Source organism: Papio anubis, chromosome 8 (genome assembly GCF_008728515.1).
Source record: "Papio anubis isolate 15944 chromosome 8, Panubis1.0, whole genome shotgun sequence".
Lineage (NCBI taxonomy): Eukaryota > Metazoa > Chordata > Mammalia > Primates > Cercopithecidae > Papio > Papio anubis.
The window spans coordinates 40700247-40721597 of NC_044983.1; the positions used below are offsets into that span (position 1 = coordinate 40700247).

General features: G+C 42.8%; 1 protein-coding gene across 9 annotated transcripts; it reads left to right on the plus strand.

The window, feature by feature from the left end:
* The first annotated feature begins 2294 nt into the window (after positions 1-2294).
* On the plus strand, positions 2295-20640 carry AP3M2 (adaptor related protein complex 3 subunit mu 2). Of its 9 annotated transcripts, XM_021942272.2 has the most exons (11): positions 3071-3898; positions 3978-4322; positions 7297-7468; positions 11708-11845; positions 14536-14621; positions 14888-15021; positions 16613-16820; positions 17122-17266; positions 18419-18426; positions 19410-19520; positions 20383-20640. In XM_021942272.2, exons 2-10 carry the CDS (start codon positions 4050-4052, stop codon positions 19494-19496), a joined length of 1251 nt encoding a protein of 416 aa, XP_021797964.1. In that variant the 5' UTR covers positions 3071-3898; positions 3978-4049; the 3' UTR covers positions 19497-19520; positions 20383-20640. The 9 variants fall into 9 exon arrangements, 8 of the variants coding, with proteins under 8 accessions (XP_017817467.1, XP_003902737.1, XP_009211229.2 ...); XM_017961978.3 differs by adding an exon at positions 2295-2458 and having other exon boundaries at positions 3840-3898; positions 18419-20640; XM_021942271.2 differs by having other exon boundaries at positions 3073-3898; positions 19410-20640.
* Positions 20641-21351: the final 711 nt, after the last annotated feature.

Consider the following 21351-nt stretch of genomic DNA (forward strand, 5'->3'; position numbering starts at 1 on the left):
TTCCCCTGAGATCTCCCTATAGTTAACTCTCTGCCTTCTTCAAGTCTTGGCGCTAATGTCTCTTCTAAATGAGGCTTATTCTCACTACTCTCTTAAAAACTGTAATTTGCCCTCCAATCCCATAACACTCCTGATAGAGTTTTTTTTTTCTTTTTATTGCCCATGTCATCTTATAACCTACTATGTACTTTACTTATGTTTATTGATTATCTGTCTTTCCCCCACGAAAATATAAGCTTCACTATGACACGGATTTTTTTTTTTTGAGACAGAGTCTCACTCTGTCACCCAGGTTGGAGTGCAGTGGTGCAATCTTGGCTCACTGCTACCTCTGCCTCCTGGGTTCAAGCGATTCTCCTGTCTCAGCCTCCTGAGTAGCTGGGACCACAGGCACGTGCCATCACACCTGGCTAATTAATTTTAGTAGAGACAGGGTTTCATCATGTTGGCCAGGCTGGTCTAGAACTCCTGATCTCAAGTGATCTACCCACCTTGGCCTCCCAAAGTGCTGGGATCACAGGCGTGAGCCACCGCGCCCAGCCCCAAGGGATTTTTGTCTTTCCTTTACTGGTGTTATGTATCCAAGCACTGGAACAGTGCCTGGCACATGGTGGCTCACTAAATATTTATGGAATGGTACTTACAAATTTAAAACACAGTGTATGGCACAGTGTTTTATAAATATTAGCAATTCCAAGGTTCACAACCACTTGGCTCCTACTTACCTTTCCAGCCTCATCTCCCTGCACTCTTCCTACCATTCCAGCTCAGTTATACTTAACTTGCTCATCTCCAGAGCCTTCCTCATGTACTTTTTTCTCTGTTCATCTATCCCTGCATTTGAGGGATCCATTCTCATTTTCAGGTTTCAAGGTAGAGGGTCTTCCCTGACTCTAGGTCAGCCATCTCTACAGCACTCCTCCCACCCGCTATGCGTTCCTTATTCATCACACTGCATTGCAGTCCCTTGCTTCTCATTTGTCTTTCCTGCTGGGCCCTGTAACCACAGGGACAATGCCTGTGACAGCAGTCATTGCAGCATCTCCAGCATCAAGCACAGGAAGATACCTGGCGGTTTTCGGCAAATGTTAATTCAGTGAATGAATGAGATGCTCACAGCAGCGACTGCATTTCTGCACCTTCGACACACATTATCACGTGTTATCGTATCGTGTGCTGTTCCTTAGGGCATAACAATTGCTAGCATTTTCTAACTCAATCCTCACAACTCTAGGAGGAGGTACTATTCACGTCCTTATTTGAGAACTGAGGAACTTGAAGTTTAGAGGAGTTCCTTCTCACCGTCACCCAGGTTTTAAGTGTTGGAGCGGGTTCAAGCCAAGTCCTCTGGCACCAGTGTCCCTAAGCCCAACCAGCGTCACACCATTCTGCCATTTTGCTTCTGGCTTTTCTCCTTAGTTCAAAGTCAGCCAACTGTCTGCCCTTAACAAGCGTGGAGAGAACCCCCCACCGCACCACCTCAGCAAAGGGCTCGTGTGTGGAGGAGCTGCCACCCACGCTCCATTTCACCAAAGTGAAAACTAATGCCAGGGAGGGCGAACCCCTCATCAGCGAGGTCGCCACTGTCACCAGTGTCCACTGCTGGGTCCAAGGCTGGCGACGCCTCACCGCATCTGGGCCTGACTTCCTGAGACACTGGGGCGACCCCTGGTCCTGACTTCCACTCCACGCCGTCGTGGATCACGACGACTGGGACCACTCAAAAGCGTATCCAAGTCCTGAGGTCTCCAAAGCGGTGGAGAGACCCGTCCAGCCCCTCGCTCCCCGTCTGGGAACTGAGATTCTGGAGGGTAGGCGCCCTGCCGCGGCCCAGTGGGGCTGGGGGCCTCCAGAGTAGGGGTTCAGGGCTCGGCGTCAGAGGCTCCAACGCCAGCCGCGCCGACCTGACCCAGGGCCCGGTACAACAGAGAAGGCGGCTCTTCCCAAAGGCACCGATGGAGCGGAGGGTAGTCGCCGCCCTCAGGATTTATCACCCGCGAGGTGCCGTCAGCAACTCCTGCCCGGAAGCCACCCCGCCCCGGCACACACATACTCCAGCGCCCCCTCCAGGAGCACTCCGCAATCACCCGAGCGCAGCGGCCGCCCCAGCCCTTTGTGACTGGATGATTGGGGCCGACCGGCCCGCACTGTCTTCGACCTCCAATCAGAGCTCGGGGCTACAGAGCTGCACCAATCGGAGATGACCGGGACCTCAACAGGGCCAATCGGGGTACTCGAGCCCGACAACAGGGCAAGCCGCCAACAGCGATCAATCAGAGGGGAGGAGCGGCTCCCAGATGCCCAATCAGCGGCCTTCAGGCGCAGATCGTGGGCGGAGCGGTCGCGAGGCTCCCGGGTCGGCCAATCAGCGGGCGAGCGGCTGCCTCAGCGCGCGCGGTGGGCGGGGCAGGGCCTGTCCGCGCCTAGGAGCGGTGGGCTCTGTGAGCAGCTAGGCAGGGTGAGGAGTAGTGACGACCCCGGGCCTGGGGCGGGGGCAGAAGGGGGCGCGTGAGGGTCGGGGCCGGGATGCGCGGCGCGGGGGCGGGATCTCAGGATACCGCCGGGCGACCTCTCAGGGCTGCGGGACGCGGCAGGGAGAGGTGAGGGGCCGGGTTCAGGGCTCGGGGAGGGGTCCGCTCCGGCGCCGCGGCGGCGGCGGGCGGAGGGGACACTGTTGCCATGGCAGCGCACGTGCGCTCGCTGGCGCGGCCCGGCGCCCCTGCGCTCTTCACCCGGGAACGGGCGTGCCCCTTTAGCCCGGCCCCTGCCAGCCCGCAGCCCCGCGGCCTCCGTCGCCGACGGCTCTGGGCCGGGGCCAGCCCAGGGACCGCCCGCCTGGGCCGCCGCCTCTCCCTTGCATGCCCGGCTGTCCCTCTCTCCCGCCGTCTCGTCCGGCAGCGCTGGGCACCGCAGGCCTCTGCGTTTTGACCACCTGCGCCGGTCCGCGGAATGGCCACATCCTGGGGACTGGCGCCGGAGAGATGCAACCGCCTGAGGGCCTTGGGGTGTCTGTCCCCCCGGGGATTTTTTTTTTTTTTTTTTTTGGAGGCGGGGTCTCGCTCTGTTGCTGGTCTGGACCTGAGCTCCAGCGATCTGCCCGCGGAGGCCTCCCTAAGTGCTGGGGTCACAGGTGGGAGCCCCAAGGGATCTTTTTAAAGGCCTCCAATGTCTTACTGCATTAACAAGTGCCTAAGGAGTGCTCAGAGAACAGATCTGATTGGATGAATAAAGACCCCCAAGAGCAGCTTTCCATTCCTCCCACCTATTCTGGCGGGCAGAAATGGAAAGCGAACCACATATCTAATTGTACGTGTTCTGGTAACCACCTTAAAATAATAAAACAGGTTAAATTAATTTTAATATATTTGAATTAACCCAGGATATCCAAAATATTATTACAACATATAATCAATATTAAATTATTGGTAAGATTTGAAATTTTTTTTTTCATACAAAGCCTTCCAAATTTGTCGTGTGTCTTACACTTACAGCACATCTCAGTTTGCACCAGTTACCTTTCAAGTGGTCGCTGGTCCCACAGTGGCTATCGTATTATTAAGCTGCACATTTCTTGTATATGCGTGAGCTGTTGCCAGAACGTGACATCAAATTCAGTGTTCTTCGAAGCCCTCTTCAAAGAACTCTGATTGTGTTGCAGTCAGGCAACACAAAACATGAGGCACGGTCCTTTTCTTCAAGGAGCTTGCAGTTTGGTTGAGAAAATAGACACCCACAGATTAAGTACTATTTTAAATGGATGCAATTCGGGCGATAGTAAAGAGAACTGGGAGTATATGATTGACCGTCAGATGGCTGATCATTATCCTTTGGAATTCAAGGGAGGGCTATCTTCAGGCTCATGCAGGAGGGGAAGATTGGGCCTGGTCTTGAAAGATGGGTAAGTCTTGGACTGTTGGGAAAAGATGGGGAGGACGTTTTGGTTGAATGGAACTGAATATCACTGCTTTTGTTTTTAGAGTTGAAAATTTACAGAGTCCTGAGGCTTTCAGACTGAAAAAGGCTTTCTTCTGTCACTGACAATCGCCACCATGATTCATAGTCTTTTCTTGATCAACTCCTCTGGAGACATTTTCCTGGAGAAACACTGGAAAAGTGTGGTCAGCCGTTCTGTTTGTGATTACTTTTTTGAGGCGCAAGAGAGAGCTACTGAGGCAGAAAATGTGCCTCCAGTTATCCCTACCCCTCACCACTATCTCTTAAGTGTTTACCGCCACAAGATCTTTTTTGTGGCTGTGATCCAGACGGAGGTCCCCCCTCTGTTTGTCATTGAGTTTCTTCACCGAGTGGTGGACACATTTCAGGTTCGTGAATGTGAGAAAGTTCATATATGTAAACCGTGAAGTGTCTTTATAGTCCTGTTTCCATTGTATAAAGCCTCCATTAAGAAACTTAAAAAAAAAAAATCGAAACTCTGGTATTACTCACTTCCTTTCCCATCTGATAAGTTTCTGGTTTCTATTTATTGAATTGGCTGCATACAAAATGACAAATGGAATACTTTTGAACCTCTGGCGTGGGAAAGCCAACCTATTTGTGATGACTGTATATAGCCTTTGTAGCTCTGATTCTACTTTTTGCTCACAAATTAGAGTTTAGGTTGTTTTTGCCTGGTGGTCTTGATCCTATTATCTGCATTGCTTTGAGTTGCATCAGAAAGTGATTGCGTAAAGTTTTAGAAAAGAACAAGTAGAACAAGCTAAGCAATGCTTAATTTAACTGTCCCAGTCGCGTAATTCACGAACCTGTACTAGTTCTCAGGTTTGGGGTGTTTCTTTTTAGCGAGAGAGTGCTACTGATGAGCTCTGCTTGCAAAGATGAGATTGGGAAATCTCATGTGCCTGTAAGAATTTAAGTGAGCCATTTTATGAGGCAGTTTTCATTTTAAGCTTTTTCTTCAGGAATAGATTTTAAGAACTTAGGGAGTGGTGTCTAAGGGAGGTCAGTGATAGCAGGACACAATGCCACTTGCAGCACAGGAGTTTAGACTGCACCGGCCCTGGATTCACACACAGGAACCTTCTCCCAACAGAACCACTCAGCTTCTAACTGTTGTGGTTATATGCATAACTCGAATGAGAAGCAAGGGCCCTTTGGTTTAAGTTCTGTGTCATATGAGGTCTGGAATGAGTCATATGAACACTGGAATTGTGGAATTGGAGAAGAGAATGAGGACTCACATACTATGATAAAAGTTAAAAAGCAAGTCAAAGAGTGATTTCTCTTGTACTCACGTCTAGAACAACTTCCCTTCCCAAGAAAATTAAAATACGTTTTGGGTTTTCCCCTGCAAATACTCTCTGATAGTACTACTATTCTGGAATTTCAATTCTCATGCAGCATACCAGCCCCTTTGCGCAGTGAAAACCTAAGTATGATAAGCCCAGTATGTGGAAGAACTAGAAGAACCCAGGAGTTGTGATCCTAAACCACTGTAACTAGGGCTTGTTATGATTTCTGCATGTGATACTTTACCCATTCTAAGATGAACAGTTCCACTGGTGGAACTGACAGCCGCTTCATATGGCCATACTAATGTAACTTATTACAAGACAGGAAGTGAGAAGAGTTGTTTGATCTAGTTGAAACCACAGAGGAATTTGGGAAAGCAGAGTAAAGGTGCTAATTTGGAAGTCTGAGACTTCAGAGCTTGTCATTTTTGAAGCACTTGTTAAAAGTCAGTGGACATCCTGATTATCAGGTCTTCTCTGATGTGCATCCTTTCCGGCAACATGATTTTTCCAGGACCGGAACTGTGTCAGGAGCAGCCTGGCAATAGAATTGCAAGCTCGCTGGCTGGCTGCAGCACTTGGCCGTATTGCGAGGCTCCTTTCCAGCTGCTTAGTTCACATGATGCCTGGTTTATAAAACCTAGTGGTGTTTTATTTTTTAAAAATAAGTCACTCTTGGGAAGGAAATATGTGACTTTTTTTTCTTTTGAATTCTCATTCAAAATGAGAATTTTTCTCTTAAAAAGAGGAAATCTTTTTGTTTTAGGAATATATTCCTGACTCTTAGGTGACCCGGGTATTGGAATCTTGTAGATAATTGACGTTATCTAATGTAATTTAGACTCTAGTAGAGTCTGTTCAGTTTTGGATGTCAAAGAAATGGAAAGATGGTGAAACAACCTGGAAACCATACCTTATCATGAACTGCACAAGTATCTTGAAAGTGTGGCTCTGAGAAGAAAAAAACTGAAGTGAAAACTCATAGTTTTCAAATAATTGCAGGGCTGTTACATACACTTGCTCTGTAAAACAGAGCTAGGAGGCAAATTTCAGTTTAGCAAAAGAACGAACTTTGGAATGATCAGAGCTGTTCATGAATAGAATGGACTTTCTCAAACGGGGTAAGTTTTCCTTCATTCTATGAGTTCAGGAGGGTTTCGTGACCCTCTCAGAGGTCCTGTAAAAGACATACTGACATTGCTAGAAGGGAACATTGAATGGCCATGAACATTTCTTGCTAAAGATCACACATTCCATTTTGTAGTGCTTTATAGTTTACAAAGTACATTCATGAGCGTTAGTGCTTAATTAGTCATGCCTAGTTCTTGCAGCCCTGTGCCTCCAATGGTGTTATCCTAATTATACCATTAAAGAATCAAGATCAAAATTAGTTAACATGACTTAATCTACAAATGACAAAATTATAATCTAGGTTTTCGGGTTTGAAATCCAGTACTTTCCCACAATCCAGATAATTTAGCATCTAACGGTAGCCTTTTAAATAAAAGGACAAAGAGTTCTTGGAATCTTAGCATCTTAAAGATGATCCAGAGGGATTTTCAGGTATGCTAGCTTGTCCCCCTCATTTCATTTTTTTCCCCTCTCAACTCTTATTCACTGCATGAATATTAAGAAATAGCACAACAGTAGGGGTAAAGATTTTCATGTACTGTTCTTTGTTATATCAAGTATTGTTTTGTGTAATTCTTTCAAATTCTTGTTCATAAGCATATATAATCAAGATTCAATTTTGTATTCTGTGTATTTTATCAAGTTTAGGAAATTAACCCAAAGATTTAAGTTCCTCTTGTTTGTAGAGGAAGCTAGTAATCACAGTAGTACCATAAGCCAGTCTAGTGCTCTCTACCAAACAGACTGCCTAGGAGAACTATGGTTATGCTGCATTCCCTCATTGTAGAAGAGTAGCACAGTAACACATGGACAGGCCAGATCCTTATCCTCTGTAGGCACATTCTTTTTATTTATTTATTTATTTATTTATTTTACAGTATCTGAGTGATCAATGCATGTATTCTATCTCCATCAGGATTATTTTGGAGTCTGTTCAGAGCCAGTGATCAAAGACAATGTGGTTGTGGTTTATGAGGTATTGGAAGAGATGCTTGACAATGGTTTTCCATTGGCTACCGAGTCGAACATTCTTAAAGAACTCATAAAGCCTCCCACTATCCTTCGAACGGTTGTCAACACCATCACAGGTATGGCAGAGGGGGAAACCGATAGAGAGTGGCCATCCTGCAGCCTGAGTGACTTAGTCCAGTGTCACACATTGTTTTGAGTGTTTGTCTTTGGGGATCTCAGGTGTCCCAGTGTTTTAATTTTGCTCTTTGTAGATTTTTTTTTTTTTTTGAGACAGAGTCTCCCTCTGTCACCCAGGCTGGAGTGCAGTGGCGTGATCTTGGCTCCCTGCAACCTCTGCCTCCTGGGTCGTAGTGATTCTCCTGCCTCAGCCTCCTGAGTAGCTAGGATTACAGGCATGCACCACCACACCCAGCTAATTTTTGTATTTTTAGTAGAGATGGTGTTTCACTATGTTGACCAGGCTGATCTTAAACTCCTGACCTCAGGGGATCCACCTGCCTAAGCCTCCCAAAGTCCTGGGATTACAGGCGTGAGCCACCGCACCTGGCCACTCTTGTAAACTGAGTACAACCTGAAATAATATTTTTGCTTTGTGGAAAATACCCTGGTTTTGATGACAAAATGAAATGTTCTTTAAAAATATTTTTTTCTGATTACAGAAGAAACACATGATTATTGTAGAAACCTCAGAAATACAGAAAAGCACCAAGAATGTAAAAATCACTCTTAATCCCACCACACTTTTAACATATAATATTTTATGAACATTATCCCATGATGATGTCTTGTACATGGTTCTTGTTCTTTTTTTTTCTTTTTCTTTTTTCCTTTTTTTTTTTTTTTTGAGATGGCGTCTTGCTGTGTCGCCCAGGCTGGAGTGCAGTGGTGCGATCTCAACTCCCTACAACCTCTGCCTCCCGGGCTCAAGTGATTCTCCTGCCACAGCCTCCCTAGTAGCTGGGATTACAGGCACACGCCACCATGCCCAGCTAATTTTTGTATTCTTTAGTAGAGATGTGGTTTCATCATGTTGACTATGCTGGTCTCGAACGCCTGACCTCAAGTGATCCACCCACCTCCGCCTCCCAAAGTTCTGGGCTTACAGGTGGGAGCTACCACGCCTGGCCTTCATTTTTAATAACTTACAGTTTTCTTTCATGTGTGGACCCAAAGTTTTTCAGTTTTTACTGAATCCCTAATTAAGATGTTACTGATATTTTTGTTCTTTTAAATAATAAAGATTACCATTCTTATACTTGAACATTGGTGTGCACATCTGGATGATTTCTTTTAAGTAGTAGAGGTAGCAATGCTGTGTCAAGGGGCGTATACATTTTAAGTACCATAATGTGTAGCCCTCCAGAAAAGTTAGGCCAATTTATACTTTCAGTAACAATTTCAAAGTGCTATAGTCAAATTGTCATTAATAGTTTTTTAGAAACATTGGCAATTTGATAGTTTATTGATATCTTGTATTTACACAGTCATTTTTTGTTATTAAGGAGACTAAAATCTTTTCAAGTATTTATTGACTGTTTTCCCTCTATTGTGAATTACCTTTTCATGTCCTTTGTTCATTTTTTTGTTGTTGAAATGTTTTTCTTTTTACATATGGATTTAAAATAATCTCTTTTATGGGAGATCTTTATGTCTTTTGATTACTGCATTACAGATATTTTCTTACAATCTGTCACTTGTGATTTAGCTTTGTTCTGGTGTAGTTTAGCCACATTCTAAATGTTTTGATTTAATCAAATTAATCATTCTGTTTCATTAAGGTTTTACATTTTGGGTCTTGTTTAATGCGTAAACGAACATATTCATGGAATTTTACAAACTGATTGAAAAATGCATTTTAAAAGCATAAATATTGCAAGAATAGCCAGGACAGTTTTGAAAAAGAATTACAAAGGGGTTGTTGGGAAGATTTGCCCTGTTAAATATCACTACAGGTTAAGTTTGTATAGTACACAAGACAAATATTCATACAGTAGACATCCTACAAGACCCAAGAGAGTTTTGAAAATAATATTTTTAAAAAGCGGAAAGATAAAATGTGTCCTATAAAATGTAATGTAAGATATATTACAGGTTGAACATCCCAAATCCAAAATCCAGAATGCTCTACAATCCAAAACTTTTTGGACACTGATGTGACACTCAAAGGAAATGCTCATTAGAGGATTTCAGATTTTTGAATTTGGGATGCTCAACTGGTATAATCCAGATATTCCAACATTTTAAAAAATCCAAAATTTGAAACATTTCTGGTCCCGAACATTTCAGATAAAGATTACTCAATCTGTATGAAGTTTGGGTAGTTTTTAAAATTTGGTATTTGTCCAGTAACAGACAGATAGATCACTGGGATAAAAGAGTCCAGAAACCGACTCTTGCTTTTATAGGAATTTGGTGTAGATAGATGTGGTCATTTATCAAATCAGTGGACCAGGGGCCAGTTGTTAACTATATTGTGTTAGGACAGTCAGCTTCAATATGGAAAAAATTAAGTCCTTCCACTTCATACTATACACAAAATAAATTCCAGCTAGGTTAAGGAGCTAAACACAAACTTTATAATTATTAGACAAAAGCAGGAGAATGTCTTTTTGATCTCAGAAGGGAAGATCTTTTTCAAATGTCTATTCTAGTTAGTTTGTGATTTTATTTTTGGATTTAATTATTTAATCCATTTGAAAATTATCTTGGTGTACAATAATGTTTCTTTCTTCAAAATAGTTGTCCTAGCACCACTGTGTAATTTATCCTTTTCCCCTGTTTTAGAATAACATTTCTATCTTGTCCTGTCATTGTGGATTCTTGGTCTGTTTTCAGGCTTTCTTGCCTTTTCCCTAGACTGCTTTGATTATTATATCTTGATGATACATTTTAATACATAGTTCCTCTTTTTAAGGAAACAAAGTTGGTGGTTTCTTCAGTATTCTGAGTTCATTTTAAGCCTTGAAAGCTTTGTTAGTGCCTAAATCATTTACGAATATTATGAAGTTAGTTAAGCCTGTATCTCACTTTAATCTAGAAAAGGGTATCTAAGAACCACTTTTGAAAAGTTGAAATGGGCCTGACACTTTGGCTCACGCCTGTATCCAATACTTTAGGAGGCCGAGGTGGGAGGATCACTTGAGTACAGGAGTTCGAAACCAGCCTGACCAAGATGGTTTCGAAACCCTGTCTTTACAAAAAAATACAAAAATTAGCCAGGCATGGTGGCGCATGCCTGTGGTCCCAGCTGCTCTGGAGGCTAAGGTGGGAGGATCACTTGCGCCCAGGAGGTCAAGGCTGCAGTGAGTTATGATTGTGTCTGCGAATAGCCACTGCACTCCAGCATGGGCAGCATAGGAAGACCCTATCTCTTAAAAAATTTTGTTTAGCTGGTCACGGTGGCTCACACCTGTAATCCCAGCACTTTGGGAGGCCGAGGCGGGTGGATCACAAGGTCAGGAGTTCAAGACCAGCCTGGCCAACATAGTGAAACCCCGTCTCTACTAAAAATACAAAAATTAGCTGGGCGTGGTGGTGCGCGCCTGTAGTCACAGCTACTCGGGAGGCTGAGTTAGGAGAATTGCTTGAACCCAGAAGGCAGAGGTTGCAGTGAGCCAAGATTATACCACTGCACTCTAGCCTGGGCAATAGAGCAAGACTCTATCTCAAAAAAAATTTTTTTAAAGACAGAAAATAAAAGGATCCAGGTAATGGAAGAAGGAAATAGAATTTAAATTAATGTATTTTATTGTGTCGGTATAAAACCTTTTGAGTTAAAAAAAAATTATGCCTATAAAGGAAAAAACTAGTGAAGGAATTGATCTACAATTCTTAAAGACAGGGAGAGATCAAATTTGTATTCTATTCCTAAGTTTCAGTGTTGGAACTTAGGAATGAGACAGATCATGTTGATATGTACATTTTAATACCTACCATAAATGTACCTAAGAACCTACCTCAGGCTCAAATACTGTTTTTACCCATGAAATTTTTATATCTATATGTAGATTACCAACTCTACTGAAAGCCAATACATTATTTAAACTGTAAGCTATTGTGGAATCTGAGATACTAAGTTCAGGTTACTTTCAAAACCAAAATATGATATCTGTTTCTCAGGTAACTTTTTCTTAAACCTTTATTCTGTTTGAAGAGGCAGACCAGATGGCAACAAGGGGGGGTTTTAAAAATAGACAAAGTTACCCTATATGGAAGTTGGGAAAAATCTCATCTTATGTTTGAAAAATTATTCAGTTGAGTGCATGAATAATGGGAGCATAGAAACTTCCAGGGAGGTGTTCTGTGGTTTCTAGAGTCAAAATGGTCTTAAAATACAGTAATATTAATTGTCTCAGGAAGCACCAATGTGGGTGACCAACTTCCCACTGGGCAGCTGTCAGTGGTGCCTTGGCGACGGACTGGGGTGAAATACACCAACAATGAGGCCTATTTTGATGTGATTGAAGAGATTGATGCAATTATTGATAAATCAGGTAGGTGCTTTTAATATGTTCTCAGAAATATGAAAATAGAAAGGGGCCTCTTTCATATAATGCTTATAGTTTCAGAATTAACCCCCATTCAAGGTCATGCACTTTAATTTAGTGCCTACTTTGTGCCAGGCAGTGTGCTGGGTACTGGGAATGGACGTTAGTATTATGATGCAGACCAGGATTTATTTCATACTTTCACTTGCTTTATTGGTGAAATAAAAGCAAGTGAAAGTATGAAATAAATCCTGGTCTGCATCATAATACTAACGTCTTGAATAAAAAAGAGAAGTAACAGGCCAGATGCAGTGACTCATGCCTGTAATCCCAGCACTTTGGGAAGCCGAGGCGGGAGGATTGCTTGAGCCCTGGAGTTTAAGACCAGCCTGAGCAATATAGTGAGACCCTGAGCAACATAGTGAGACCCCATCTCTATAAGAAGTGAAAAAAAATAGCTGAGTGTAGTGGTTCATGCCTGTATTCCTAGCTTCGTGAGGGGCTGAGGTGGGAGGATTGCTTGAGCCTGGGAAGTTGAGGTTGCAGTAAGGCCTGATCATGACACTGCACTCCAGCCTGGTCAACAGCAAGACCCTGTTCAAAAAAAAAAAAAAAAAAAAAAGAAGTAACAAATTAACTTTCTTATTGATTAAATTTCCTTCTTGAAAGTGGCTTCCAGTTTTGATGGCAGAACTAAAGTTGTAATCACAAAATTCAGGGTGCCGCCTTTTCTGTGTATTCTGAATTAGGTAAATATGACTAGAAGTCCTAGAGCTTCAGAATTTGTAGAAGCAAGTCATGGTGGTAATGTGCCTGTAGTCCCAACTGTTGGGAGGCTGAGGCGAGAGGATTACTTAAGCCTGGTAGTTGGAGACTGCAATGAGCTATGATTATGCCTGTGAATAACAGCTGCACTCTAGCCTGGGCAACATAGTAAGACCCTGTTTTTAATTAAAAAGAAACCTCTTCACATTAGTGAACTTATTCGTTCAACAGATGCTTATTGAAAACTTGCATCATAGCACAGTGCTAGAGAGTGGGCACTCGATGATGAATAAGACATAGTCTGCAGCTGCAGAAAGCTTAGTTTAGTCTAGTGAGGGAAAGAGGAAGGTAAAAAGGTGGAGCATATGAGAGGTACCCACCCCTGAGCAAAACACAACAGAGAGGTGGAGGTGTTTATGCTTCATCGGTGGAATGAAATGAAGTTATTAAGATGTGTGGATTTGGGAGCAAAGTATGCGCAAACATCACAATATTGAGCAAAAAATCAGATGCATAAGATTATAGACAGTGGGATTACATGTATATGAAGTTTGAAAACAGATGCAATTTAGTCTAAGGTAATAGAAGTCAGAATTTTGGGGATGTGGATTACCTGGGATGGGTAAGAGGGAGCTCTTGGATGCTGAAAATGTTCCGTATCTTGCTGTAGCTAGTATTTGCATAAATGTATATATATTTAAAAATTCATTGAGCTGTACACTTTAAGATTTTTACATTTTACTATTTTACCTCAACGAAAATGTAAAATATATATGGCCAGATCATGAAGAACCTTGCCTGCCAGTTTAAGGAGGGCAGATGTGAGTGATTGAAGAGTTTTAAGTTGGGGAGTGACTTGATGAGACTTGTAGTTTAGAGCGATGAGTCTGGCTGCTGTGTGAAGAATGGTCTAAAGTGGGGTGGGCCTGAAGGCAGGGAGCAGCTAGGAGGCTGAAATCCAGGCCCAAAACATAGACGTCCATAGTGCAATGAGGACAGAGAAGAATGCACAGACCAGAGAGAGGTGAGTCCTCGAAAAGAGAGGAGCTGATCATTGGCTGGATGTGGGCAGAGGCAGTGGACGTCGTCAGGGATGTGTCTGTGTTTCTGGCTTAGGCAGCAGGATAGATGGTGCCATCACACAGGTGGGGAAATGGGAGCACCGGGTTCAGGGCGTGAGAGAATGGACTCACTTCTGACATGTGCCTCAGTGACATCCAAGTGGAGATGTCCATTAGGCAGGATTGGGGCTGAACTTGAAAAAAGAATAGGTAATAATAGGCTGTAAATGAACATTGAAGCCTTGGGAAGTAGGCAAAATAACCCAGGAGAGTGTGTAAAGTGAAAGAATATAGAAGTTCAGAACTGAAAAAGCATTTAAGGGATGTGCAAAGAAAGAGAACCTGCCGAAGACACTGAGGAAGAGGAGCTGGGAAAATAGGAGGACACCAGGAAAGGTTAGGAGGAAGGGATGTTTGAGAAGGCAGAAGTGATCGACAGTGACACATGCCACAGAGAGGACCTATAGGATAGAGACCGGGAGTGGCCGCTCACTATAGCAGCAGAGCTCACTGGCGACCTTAGGGAGAACAGTTTCTGATAGGAAGTTTTCTGAACTGTTGGCTAAAATAATGGTGCTCTGTTTAATTCTGATACTAGACTGAAAACTCCTTTAGGCTAATAACTACCTCATTAATCTTTTTATCACCATTTCCTCACCATAGTGTCTCATACTTGATATGCAGTTGTTAAGTGTTCAGAATGATGGATAGATGGATTGTATAAATGAATTGGATGGCTAGACAGAAGGAAAGAAAGGGAGAGAGAGGAAGGGGAGGGAGAGAGGAAAAGAAGGAGGGAGGAGGTAAGTTTGTTGAGAAGGACAGAGAAGGTTTCAGTAATCTGTTCTTTTTGTCTTATTCCTGTCTCAGGCTCCACAATTACTGCCGAGATCCAAGGGGTGATTGATGCCTGTGTCAAGCTGACTGGCATGCCGGATCTTACACTTTCCTTCATGGTAAAATCCTGGGCCAGAGATTGAGTTCTTGGGATGAGAAATTAAATGCTGCTGGAAAGACAGAGCAGTGGGAATGGAATAAAACAAGAAAAAATAATTAGGACAGCCACGAAGCTTGTCTCAGGCTTGAATTTTCTAGAAGTTACCACATGATTTCTGTGTGTGCGGTGTGTGTTTTAATAAAAAACGGCATTTAAATTGCTTTCCTGAAAGCACAGCGGGTGTTTAATGCCCACTTCTTGCTTCTCCTCTCCTGGTGACTGTAGAACCCTAGGTTGTTGGATGATGTCAGCTTCCATCCTTGTGTTCGTTTCAAGCGCTGGGAATCTGAGCGCATCCTCTCCTTCATCCCTCCTGATGGAAACTTCCGCCTGCTGTCTTACCATGTCAGTGCACAGAAGTAAGCAGCTCTTATAATTAAGAATGGAATCTGTGTATGTACGTGTATGTGGAAACCATATCTGTAGTGATTAAGAACTCAGGCTCTAGAGTTACCTGGGTTCACATCCCAGCTTCTGTGGTTACTAATTGGGTAATCTCAGGTGAGTTGCTTAACCTCTGTGTATCCCTTTTCTCATCTGTAAATTGAAAATAGTAAAAGTTCTGAAGATTGAATAAGAGAATCTGAATAGTGCTTAACACAAAGAAGTGCTCATTAAGTTTGCTGTTATTTTTGTTGTTGTTATGTGTCTAAACAAGAACATTATTTTCTCAAATCAGAATCTGGGCATACTGTGTTCAATGTCCCTGATCTAAAAGAAGCATGAAGTTATGCTATGAAAAAGCATAAAATGCAGTGATTTTGGGTCTTGAACATTCTCTTTAATTTGGAATCTAAAGGCTTTTGGAAGCAGTTTTGAATAGTATAAGGTATGCAGACAGAAGAGAGTCAGGAGGCCTCAGAGCCACCAGTCGCTTCCCGTGTGATGTGGAGTGAATCATTGGGGAAAATATCTGAGGGCTTGAGGCTGCAGCCTCTGAAATCAGACTCCCTGGACTTAAACTCTATCTTCAGTCTTAGAACCTTGGGCAAGTTACTTAATCTCAGTTAAGTATAAGGACATCAGTATTGACCTATAAAATCAGTACCTACTGCATAGTTACAGTAGCAATATCTATTTCATACTTACTGGGAGGATTAAACACAGTAGGGGTTAACTGGATATAAACCATTTAGCATAGTGACTGGCAAACAGGAAGTACTCAATAAATGTTAGAAACCGTTATTACTTCAGGATTACTCTGTGACTTCTCTGAATCCTTTTCTTCTGTCAAATCATGACAGCCTACCCTACCTTGTGGGGTTTTTGTAAGGACCAGATGAGGTCAGATGAAAGCATCCTAAAGAAATTGTAGAGACAAGAGGATCACTTGAGCCCAAGAGTTTGAGACCAGGCATGGGCAGCATGGCCAAACCCTGCCTCTACAAAAAAAAAAAGAGTAAAAATTAGCAGGGTGCAATGTTGTGTGCCTGTGGTCCCAGCTACTCAGGAGGCAGAGGTGGGAGGATCACTTGAGCCTGGTAGGTCAAGGCTGCAGTGAGCTATGATCATGCCACTGCACTCCAACCAGGGTGACCGAGCCAGACCCTGTCTCAAAAAAAAAAAAAAAAAGAAAAAAAATTATAAAAGGCCCATGAGCTATGAATATTATTCTCCCCAGTGCAAATGATGATTGGTCACGTTACAAGTTAAAAACATAGAGTCATAATGACAATACATTTTTGTACATTATGCCTTTCTCATAGTAGTATACTCTTTGATTTTGTTTATCTTATTCAGAGTCATTAGAAAAGTTAATTTACTTACTAGACAGTATTTTAGCTTTTCAAAAAGAAAAAAATAGATTACTGGGGTTTTTTTCTGTTTATTTTTTCAGATAAAAAGGTAGGACACAGTTAAGGGAGAAGAAGCTACCCACAGGCAGAAAGGAGAGAGAACTACTATTTTCCCAGTGCACAAATGAAATGGCTCTTTGTCTCTCATTTCCAGTCTGGTTGCAATCCCAGTGTATGTCAAACATAACATCAGTTTCCGGGACAGTAGTTCCCTTGGACGCTTTGAAATAACGGTGGGACCCAAGCAGACGATGGGGAAGACCATCGAGGGAGTGACTGTCACCAGCCAGATGCCCAAGGGAGTCCTGAACATGAGCCTTACTCCATCACAGGGGACGCACACATTCGACCCAGTCACAAAGGTAGGGATGAGCAGGACATCTTGAATTGCTGATGTTAACTTAAGCAGAAACCAGTCTGCAGGCTCCCTGCGTAGACTCTAGACCTTGTTTGGAAGGTGAGATGAATCAAAGGGACCTTGTTTTCTAAACTGCGAGATAACTTAACAGTAACACATAGGATTCTCAATGGAAAGATACCCAGAGGCAGCTTATAATGTTGTGGACAGGTGCCCTGAGTTTAGATCTCAGCCACCTCAAATGCAGGATTCTGCTGTAACTATTTTTTGGAAAGACTGCTTCTCCATTTTTATTTTCTTTGAAGATGCTGTCTTGGGATGTAGGAAAAATAAATCCACAAAAGCCACCAAATTTGAAGGGGACCATGAGTCTTCAGGCTGGAGCTTCCAAACCAGATGAAAATCCCACTATTAACCTGCAGTTTAAGATCCAGCAGTTGGCCATTTCTGGTAAGTGACCCAGAGCTCAAGAGGCTCCAAAGGGAACAAAAATGGCTTTCTGCCACACGGTGCAGGCACCAGGAGACTTTTCTGGGCTTCCTGTTTACAAGGTTTAGTTTCATTACCTGATATGCAATCTTTAGTAACATCTTTTATGGCACATTTCTTGGGAAAATTTACAATCCTTCCTTTGAAGTTGGCATAAGTGACCTGAATAAAAGTCCCTGAGACACACTGAGAAAGAAACAGTATTGGTAGAAGAAAGTGTTCACCAGCCATTTTTGGATCATCTTAGGGTTGTTCATTTCAGGTTTTCAAGGTTTTCAGTATGAGAATGCATGTGCATTCTCAGCTATAACTGAAGAGTAATTTCCACTCCTTTCTCCTGATTTCAGAAGACTTTCATGTTTGCTCTTATTTCTATTTTGGAATGACTGGGCCTTTCCAGGTCAGTTCACTGTAGTCTGTGCCGACCTTGACACGATAGTAATCAGTTCCCACTTTGGGGGCATTTACTATGTTCCAGGCACTGTTTTAAGCTCTTTTCATGTGTTTTCTCTTTTAATCCTTGGAATAACTCTGTGATGTGGAAAGGAGATGATTTTAGCTTTATATGAAGTTTCTGTTTTTCTGTACAAACGGGCCTTATACAATTTAAGTGATTGGAATTCATTTAATGTATAAGCTCTTCCATCTTAAAACGATAAACTATAAAGCTCTATACAGTATAAAATATTTTTGGCTTAGTCTAGTGAGAATACTTAGGAAGCATTCATTTATTATCACTTTCATTGTTAATTCCTTTAGTTATAATTTACTTCACTATTCATTTGTTTTGTTATTAATTCATTTATTCAGTCCAATAATTTGAGAAAAATCATGCAGTGGTCTAATTTTTTTCTTATCCTCATTTCAGTCTGCACATCACTTTGTGCCCTTTGCACTTTAGGGACAGGTCTTCTCATAGGTAGCTTGTCTGTTGGAGCCTTTTTTTGCTGTATCTGTCCTGAGACTGGAGAATCCATCTGCTCTGCATAAGTGGTTCCCTGTCACAGCGACTTTGGTCCCACTGACCTCAGTGTATTGAAGTGAACAGAAACAGGTGACCTGCTCCTTTTGAATAATCCTCATGTCTATTTTCCCTCTCTCCCTCCTTTCTAGGACTCAAGGTGAATCGTCTGGATATGTATGGAGAAAAGTACAAACCCTTTAAGGGTATAAAATACATGACCAAAGCTGGAAAGTTCCAAGTTCGAACCTGAAGGGAGCATTTGCAGAGGGAATAGTATTGCACACTTTTTCATTTCTTACTTGTCTAAAAGTAAAAAAAAAATCAGCCTGTCTCCTAGGTCAGTCCCCTCCTGGACCCACCCGCTCCCTTTTTTCCTTAGCCTTCAGTGCCATGGAACTAATCAAGGGAGGAAAAGGTCACCAGGGAGAACTGGATGGAACTGAAACACAGCAACACCAGTTCTCAAGGACGAGGTGTGTGATGGGGGTAGGAAGCTTGGTGCTTATGTAACCATTTTAAACATGGTTTCTATAGGAAAGACCAGCATTGTTTAGCTTGCTTGGCTTTAATTATCTAAAGCCAATGAAATACTTCTTTGTTGATTTTTAAGGTAGAAAGATTAGAAAGAAAGAAAGATGGGAAGAAAATGAATGTTAGTCAAGGAAAGACCAGTTAAGGATCTGATCTATGAAGGAGAAGAAAGAGGAAAAAGAAGTAAAGGAGTTAGGAGGAGACACTGAAATGAAAGATTGGCAAGAAAAGTGGTCAGACTCTACTTTAAGGAGGGCTGGGAAGGAAGGAGTTGAGTTGGTTTCTTTCTCATTCCTCTACTCATGTAGAAAACACTTGCACTTCTGGAAATGGACTGGAGGCTTTTTAAATTTGAGTCCACTATTGACATGGAAACCCCAGTGAAATGAGATTTTCCCTCGAAGACCATGATGGTATCGGACTAGTTTTCAGACACTGCCTGCCTGTTGCTGTCCATCAGCACTTGGTCTCTTGTCTTCAGTGAGAAGGTGACCCGCCTTCTTCCCATGGTGGCTGCCTAAAATGCTTCTTTTCTAACCCAAAACAGTTCTACTCAATTCCTTTTACAGAATTCACCAGCCATTTTCCTGTTACCTGATCCTTCCACAGGATTTTTTAAAAGTCGGAGAGTTTCAGAGAAGCCAGTCTCATAATCCCCGGTGCAGCCAGGGATTGTGCGTCATCGTACTGGAGTAGAGAGGGCCAACTCTTCCCATGAAGGTGGGCACGGCTGTGAGTGAGTGAGCTCATATCTCCATTTGCCAGTGCTGGACTGGAACCAGATCCTAACTTTCCCGTTGGTTGGAAACTTTTCCATCTGTTGCCCTAGGAAAAGAGAAAGCTTACCATCGAGGGTGTGGTTGATCCTTGAAGCTGCTTGGTAAAGTTATTTCCTCACAGTCTTTTCTTTTGTACTCTATCATGTATTCATTAATATCTACCAGTCCCTTTTCATTCTAAGACAAAACATTTCCCCTAAATCTCTGAATAAAATCAGTGCTATAGGAAGATGGACTCTGTTGATCATGGGTGTAAGCAACCCAGTTTAAGAAACATGGCAACTAAAGGGATACCTCGGGCTTTCTTTCCCAGTGGCTCATTTTTGTCCTAGTTCAGTGTGTCTATTACTATTTAAATATGTATACAAAAGGTTTTTCGTTTAAGTATAGCTTAAGGAATGATACTGTGCTCTGCTTTGTGCATGGAGAAAAAGGAAGACCCATACTCTCCACACCCTAGAGCTTTTCTCTAAATATTGTGCAAAGTTTTTGCTAGTTTTATCTTCCGACTTTGCGACTAGTTTTTGCTGCAGAGTTGTGTTGCTTTGTGATTTTCCTCTGGGATAAAGTGTACTGGACACAACCGGATGTGTTCCACATTCCATCACTCCGCAATTTGTCCTGGAGTGACATACACATCCACCACGGAAAGGGAATCATCTCTGCCCCACAATTCCCGAGTACTTGGAAGCACTTCTCCTGAGGGACCTACAGGATCCTAAGGTTTCCTAGGTCACGGAACAACTAATCTTGGTCCCTGAATATTTCTAGGTTTGTAAGTGCAGCTGTTTTATTTCCTCTAGAACTCATCCTGTTTCAAGGGAAGCACCTAAGAAGATATAGAGTGTTTCTAGAGTAAAGGACCTGCAGGTGTAAGCATAGATGAAATAACTGTCCTGTCACATGTGGTGCAGACCATGGAGTGAAGCAGGCATCGCCACCACCATCCCTGCAGCGTCAGCATAAGCAGTGTAGGGTGTCTCCATCAAGCTGTTCGGTTCCATGTGTGTTTAACGTGCAGAAGTAGCTTCTCTGTTTAATAAAGTTGAGTTTCACCAGTCCTCTATGTCCTAAGTGGTTTGTTACCAGAACTAACAATAATGCTATGCCACTCACACCTCAGTAGAAGCAGTGAGTAAGGAACTCATCGACTTGGGAGGATCTTACCGCTTCTGTCCTCTCCAGCCAGCAGACCTAAAGCATGTGTTTCTATCAGTTCTCTGGTCGCATCGGGAAGATAGCGGATACTGATATTAACATCATTTTTAGGGTTGTGCTAGTTATTTTTCACCAGGGTTTTAAAAGACGAAACCGTTGAAGCTGCAGGCATTTAGTCTAGCACTTTCCCCATTCTCTTGACCTGCTTCTCTTGTCTTGTTAATTTAGGCTTGAAACAGGGTGTCACGGTACTTGGCATTTTTATTCCAGGACAGGCTTCTTACAAGATAAGGCACTGGGAGCCGATGGTTACGCCACACCTGTAACGATTTTCTGTAAACATCTCATGGCCGTGAAAAGACCTTAAAACTTGTGTGTAGTCGCTGTGAGTGTTCAGTGCCAGCTAGTGCTCCACCCCTTCTCCCTCTCAGCCAGCGTTGACTGCCTCTTTGCCTGTGCTCCTGATGCTCTGACCCTGGTGGTGGCAGAGGAAGTTGGTTGTATACATGTACTTTTCTCTGTGGCCGGTAGGTGGGGACTCTATGCCATCAATACTCATTATGTTAATAGTTAGAATTTTTTTTTTTTTTTTTTGAGACGGAGTCTCGCACTGT

What these genes read in the sequence shown, in the direction of transcription:
- AP3M2 (XM_017961978.3), top strand. Translation starts at nt 4,050, where the DNA reads ATGATTCATAGTCTTTTCTTGATCAACTCCTCTGGAGACATTTTCCTG. An exon ending in GGTTGTCAACACCATCACAG is followed by an intron (nt 7,469 to 11,707) that starts GTATGGCAGAGG and finishes TAATTGTCTCAG; the next exon opens with GAAGCACCAATGTGGGTGAC. An exon ending in ATCTTACACTTTCCTTCATG is followed by an intron (nt 14,622 to 14,887) that starts GTAAAATCCTGG and finishes TGGTGACTGTAG; the next exon opens with AACCCTAGGTTGTTGGATGA.